The following is a 6,000-nucleotide window of genomic DNA, read 5'->3' as shown; positions in this document are numbered from 1 at the left end:
TGGCAGCGAGGGCGAAGAAGAAAATGAGACGTGTGCAGGTGTCCCCTTGTTATTCCGGTTCTAGTTCGCACACTTATGGTGGGGATAGAAGCGCGCGTCGCTTTCGCATCCTGCACTACCACGGCTCAATTTTGCTGCTTATGTCCGCTAGGCTGTACGTTCTGGCGCTGAAATCGTCTCAGAAAACTGCACTGCACGGTACATATAAGTTATGTCAATATAACTTATATGCCAGCTTCGAGGACGCGATTGTGAAGCCGCTGCCGCAGAACGTGCAGCCGTAGCAGCCGCTACCTTCACTGGCTTCGATCTTCACAGTGGTGGAAGGGCTCTGAACTTTCTCTACGCGATGTGCCTTTTGTAAACGCGTTGTGTTGTATCGATAATGGAATTACGCCGGTGCAACGCACGCACTAAGCAGCTATGAACCTGTGACCAGCGCTTGGCGCGTCGTGCAGGTCCGCGGTTCGACCACCAGCGAGCTGAGCGCACTGACGACCGCGTGGCTGCAGTCGAAGCAGATGGACGGGCTACTGTTCTTCTACCGGTCGCACCCCACGGTCACTGTCTCGGACGCCGAGTTCCTGGGCCATTTTAGGCGCATGCGCGACGACTTGGCGCTGGTCGGCCTGTTCGTGTCGGCCGTGGTCTCCTTCCACAAGGAACAACCCGACGGCCCAATGTCGATTAACAAGTACGTCACTGTTATACGCGCAAACCATTCACGTTAGGAATAACTTGAAATTACCCTAGGGGAGCTCAGAGACATGGCCGATTTTTAAGTCCGCACAGTGCATATTATCAAACGCAGGCGGCATTGGATCAAACGCACGGGACATCACACGTGGCGCAATTAAAATTATGCAAGACGCGGGTCATGCTGCGTCGTTGCCCGCGCTGCCGTTGCGTCGTCTCGCTGGCGACCCACGCTAGTTTTCGATTTTTGGGTCTTGGGGCAAAGCGAGGTCAAGAGCCCAAGAGTGGCTTGGGTTCTGCGCATGCGCCCTGGCGGCTCGCAAATGTCTTGGGTCTATAGATGCTTAGGCCCCGAATTCAAGAACTCTCTAGTATTTCGCTGGAGTTGGAATGTGCGCCTCCGACATGTACTCTTTGACATAGAGGACGTGGTCGCCTGTACTCGCGCGCTTATCTCTGAGGGGGGAGGTTTGTACTTCTTGTGCTTTCACCGCAAAGTTTGCGTTGAAGCTACAGACCGCACGAGGGTCACTTCGCTTGCTGCAGAGACCGCCTTCGCGAAAGCAGTGAGCTGGGGCTAGTTGAAGTAACAACTGTGACAGTTCGCGCTCGTCCTGCGTATACTTGTGCATTCTTTTCATGGGTCCTGTTTTGTGTTTGAGCAGCGCGCTTCAATAATTGTCGAGCTGTGACTGTTAGATCGCGCTCGCCCTGTGTGTGTTCCTTCGTGCTTGAGCAGAGCGCAGCAAGTAAGGTAGTACATTCACACCGAAGGCGGGGCGGCAAAGCGGCCAAGCGGGCTTTTCGAGGCGGCGAGCGCGCGTACCTGTTCAGACCGCATGGCTCTCTTGGCTGCCCGCGCGGCCGAGGAGGCGGGGCCTCTCGCGCTTTAGCGCACGTGTCGCTATCACGTGGCACGGCTTCTCCCAAAGAGACACCCGCACCACCACCGCGCCACCGCCGCAGCGCGTTTTGATTGGCTGCGGCAAAGCGGCGAGTAGCGACGAGCGGCAAAAAATTGGTGCGAGAGCGATCGGACCTGCCGCCTCGTTTTCCGCCCCGCTTTCGCCGCCTGGAGAGGAGGTTTTCCAGCTTTCTGCCTCACCGCTTTGGCCGCCCCGCCTTCGTTCTTCGTGTGACATTCTAATTTGTTGCTGTCGCATTCATTGCTTCGTCCTTGCGGCGAAACTGTGACTTTTTTAGAAATGTCACAAGCAACGTCCCCTGTGCATGTTCAATATTACCTTACCATCCATGTTAAAAAAAAATTATGGCTCCAATTCACGTTGTAAAGGTGGTTGGACAGCGAAGCTGTAAACGACACCAGAACGATTACCCATTGCGACGTCGCTTGAATGGTCTTTCGCGCGTTAAATCCCACAATAGTTCGATAGGCGTCTGACCTTATAGCGCGGGCAATGGCCAAAAAGGGCGTCCGATTTTGCAGACCGGCCATGCATGTTTCATCGTACACAACCGTCTGACTCCACGCTTTGATAGCCATGACGCATTGCTTTTGGGTCATCGAAGTCGTCAACGTCCATCAGCCTCTCGACCTTGTCTTTAGGGGCTTTTAGCTTGTACGTATACTTCTGTTAAAACGATGGCGTTCCAGACGCTGCGATCAGACTCAACTGCGTCATAAAGGCACAAGGTAAAATATACTTTTATTTGAGCTGCGTTTGGAAGCGCTCTGCTTTCAGTTTTGAGCGTCCCCGCCGCTCGTGCTCTCGCGCTCTTCATCTTCCTCGGTTCCTTGACCCAGCCCGGAACGTGCAAATAATCAACACTTCTTTACGTTACCGGGTACCGGAAGGAATCTGCGCATGCGTGGGCGTTTACGGAACGTGACCTACTCGCCGGACAGGTTTTACGTTTACAGCCCTATCTCGCAAATCTACCTTCGTTCGCGGCTACTCGCGATATCTGCTTTGCGTAGGCCGCAGCAGCCGAATAAAGATAAGCCGAAGTGCGAGCGCCAAGTGCGATCACCTCGTTTCAGCCGGATTACCGGAGCTAGAGTGATCTAGAAGTAGAATACCGAAGCCGTAAACGTGAGAAGCCTTGACCTAAAGACACCGACAGGCTGGGTAAGTGGCTCCATCTAGCGGGAACAAGATGAACCAGGCTAGCACAAAATTGTTATTGCAGAAACATTGTGCACTCTACTTCTGATGTAAATGCCTTGTCGCGGCATAATTACGAATGAGTTACCTTTTTAATAACTTTTTTCCCGTCAAGAACATTAGGCAAAAACGCGCCCGTGACTATGGTTGCAGGAAGCGTCACAATATGTCGACACCATCGTCGGATAAACCGGTATTCTACACCCCTTTGCGTACACCGGGATACTGCAGACGCTAAAAAGCTCTCGTGATTTTTCCGCAGCGGTGATACAATCTTATCTAAAGTAGATATAATTTAAATCCAGTTATCATCACCGTTTCATGGTTTGCGCAAACGTTAAGGCATACGTTTACGTACGCACGTAAACGCTTACGTATGGGTAGCTAAAACTTTTCTAAAACATGCGTTCCGGCAACACGGTAAACGCAATCCAGGATTCTGGTAACACGGTAGCGTTAAAAAGTATACGTACAAGCTAAAAATCCCTTTTGTCTACCTCCCCTTCGTCCGGGAGACGTTCAAAAGTCTGTGGGTTGAAGCGAATGCTGTTGAACTTGTAGTGGCGGACTCTGGAAGAACGTCTATTAACTTTAGAATCTGCACCCTTGAAACGGATGATAGCGTTGTACCTTCGTCGCTTACGCTGAGCGTCCTGGACACGATGCTCATCCGTGCCACGAGCACGACGCCGTTGTTCACATTGGCGTCTCTGTTCTCGACGCCGCTCCTCGTATGCGCGTTGCTCTTCAGGAATCCTAACTATACACGTGCTTGGCATAGTCCCGTCACAACAGAAATTCGATGCCTTACTAGGCGGGCCCTTTTATGTAGTGACGTCACGTGGAATACTACGAACTGTGCTGTCGTAAACCTGCGCTTGAGTTTATTTTTATATGGGTATTGACGTCACGCCACCTGTTACAGGCGCCTTATCCATCATACGGTGTTGATGCTTGTTTCGTGGCTTTCTTTACTGAAAGGAATACTGAGGTGTATGCTGTAGGCCACGTGGATTTTCCCACGCGTTCTTCGGACCACGGAGACTAAACCATTGGGATGCAGAGGTATACAGGTTTGCCGTAGAAATACCTTTGATAGACTATTTTACGGATTGGTTTCGGTGCCGCCATAATGGGCTGTAACCTTGCCGTTTTGTGTATTTAACAACTGAACGAACAGTGCTCCAGCAAACACCTACGCACGAAAACGGATCGGTCTGTGCATTTGACATTTGATGATCTTATTAATTCCCGTCGTGACATACAAAAATAAGAAAACATTGGTATTGCAGCCCAAAGGTGGCGGCGCCCGTGTCGAATGCAAAATCATCTGTAAGTGAGCATTCTTGGCCCATTTGCTTCATTAAACCAAGATGTCTGTAACGTAATGCATTACGGTCTCTTATGGGGTCCTATGAATCACAGCAGAAAAGGGACAGGACAGCTGCTGCAGCAAGTAACTGTACCGTACATTCGGCGCAGGAAGGATGAGGGCCCCAGTTTACACAACAAATAACTTTGCCATAAAGGCTATCTTTTGCTATGTTGGCTCCCATCCAAATAAACGCGTGCAAGTACACCCCTTCGTCGCTCTTAACAACAACAACAAAAAAATGGCGCACAGTACACTCACTTGATGGCGCACGTTAGTCATGCTAACATGTTTAACGCAGAATACATTTGAGGACGCGTGCTTTTTCCCTTTACTTTTTGGAGGAGGATCAGGGCTTACAAATCGATACTTTGTCTACATTTCTTGTCCTGCCGCTAAGGACGACATCGTTGAAAGTAGATGGGAGTTTATATTTAGACGAAGTTCACAGCAGACTCTTACACGACTGTCTCCATAAGGTCTTCAATATCGCAATACCCGCAAGGCAAAAAGATAATTCCTTTACGCTCTTTTATGTCAATATTACGCACTGAAGCAAGCATCTGCTAACCGAATTCACTAAAATTTGTTGCGGGGCTAGTTGGTGCATAGTTAAGTATAAGACGGTGGCGCAAAAAGGGACCAGGACGAAACAGGAAGAAGAGACGTATACAAGCGCACACTACCAACTGGTTTATTCTCGAAAGGACACTCAATATATATGCCATTACACACATGCGCAGACGGCCGAAATCAAAAGCGATCTCGCAAAAAAACAAACTCACTGCTGTGCAGGACGATAGAGGGAACGCTGACACACCCACTCCCGTACAATTTAATGAAATAGGCCTCAGCCAGTTCTCTTGCGACTGCGTCACAACTTCGCTTTAAGATTTTCCTGGAAGAGAACAGGGGCACACATGCACAAGATTTACAATGAAATGGCAGATGCGAGCCCGTACCATTTTTGATGGACAGCGCATGTTCCTGTAACCGAACATTAATGCATCGGCCTGTTTGGCCGATGTATACATTGCCACAGCTCAAAGGAATCAAATACACCGCACCGACACAACACTCCCCAAAAGGATGCTCATGCTTAATATCACAGCAACGTTTCGTATCACCAGGTTTCATTACTCGCCTACAAACGCTGGACAATTTGCGTGGCGCCGAGAAGACCACAGGAACATTGAACCAGGAACATTGAACTGGCTGAGGCCTATTTCATTAAATTGTACGGGAGTGGGTGTGTCAGCGTTCCCTCTATCGTCCTGCACAGCAGTGAGTTTGTTTTTTTTGCGAGATCGCTTTTGATTTCGGCCGTCTGCGCATGTGTGTAATGGCATATATATTGAGTGTCCTTTCGAGAATAAACCAGTTGGTAGTGTGCGCTTGTATACGTCTCTTCTTCCTGTTTCGTCCTGGTCCCTTTTTGCGCCACCGTCTTATACTTAACCGAATTCACCGCGAATCGGCATTATGAAACCCATCCAGCAGGATAGGATTCTCGAGGCACTTCCGTCGGAAGTGACGTAGTGAGAATGCTATGCAGGCCCGCACCAGCGGCCAGGTAATTGAGGGCGACAGTGTCACGGCGTCGTACGGTTCCGAACGATGGGCAACCATCAAAGACAATTTGTTGGTGTGTGCACACAACGTGTGTACACAATTTTCTCATATGATGAACAATAAGTCTGGAACACTTGCCAGACAATCCGAAGCGAACCAAAGGGTAGGAAGGCGGGGGGGAGGGGGGGGGTTGGCTCCCCAAAAATTTCGTCCCCTCCCTCGTTCTTCCTCTCC

General features: G+C 50.0%; 1 protein-coding gene across 1 annotated transcript in view; it reads left to right on the top strand.

The window, feature by feature from the left end:
- The first annotated feature begins 461 nt into the window (after positions 1 to 461).
- The window catches only part of LOC125756282 (uncharacterized), a 28,805-nt gene continuing 23,266 nt past the window's right edge, over positions 462 to 6,000 (top strand). The window contains exon 1 of the mRNA XM_049410751.1: positions 462 to 694. Coding sequence (XP_049266708.1) covers positions 522 to 694 — 173 coding nt within the window. The 5' untranslated portion in view covers positions 462 to 521. The remainder of the gene's footprint in view (positions 695 to 6,000) is intronic.

Source organism: Rhipicephalus sanguineus, chromosome 11 (genome assembly GCF_013339695.2).
Source record: "Rhipicephalus sanguineus isolate Rsan-2018 chromosome 11, BIME_Rsan_1.4, whole genome shotgun sequence".
NCBI lineage: Eukaryota > Metazoa > Arthropoda > Arachnida > Ixodida > Ixodidae > Rhipicephalus > Rhipicephalus sanguineus.
This window is presented reverse-complemented; position numbering and strand designations above follow the sequence as displayed.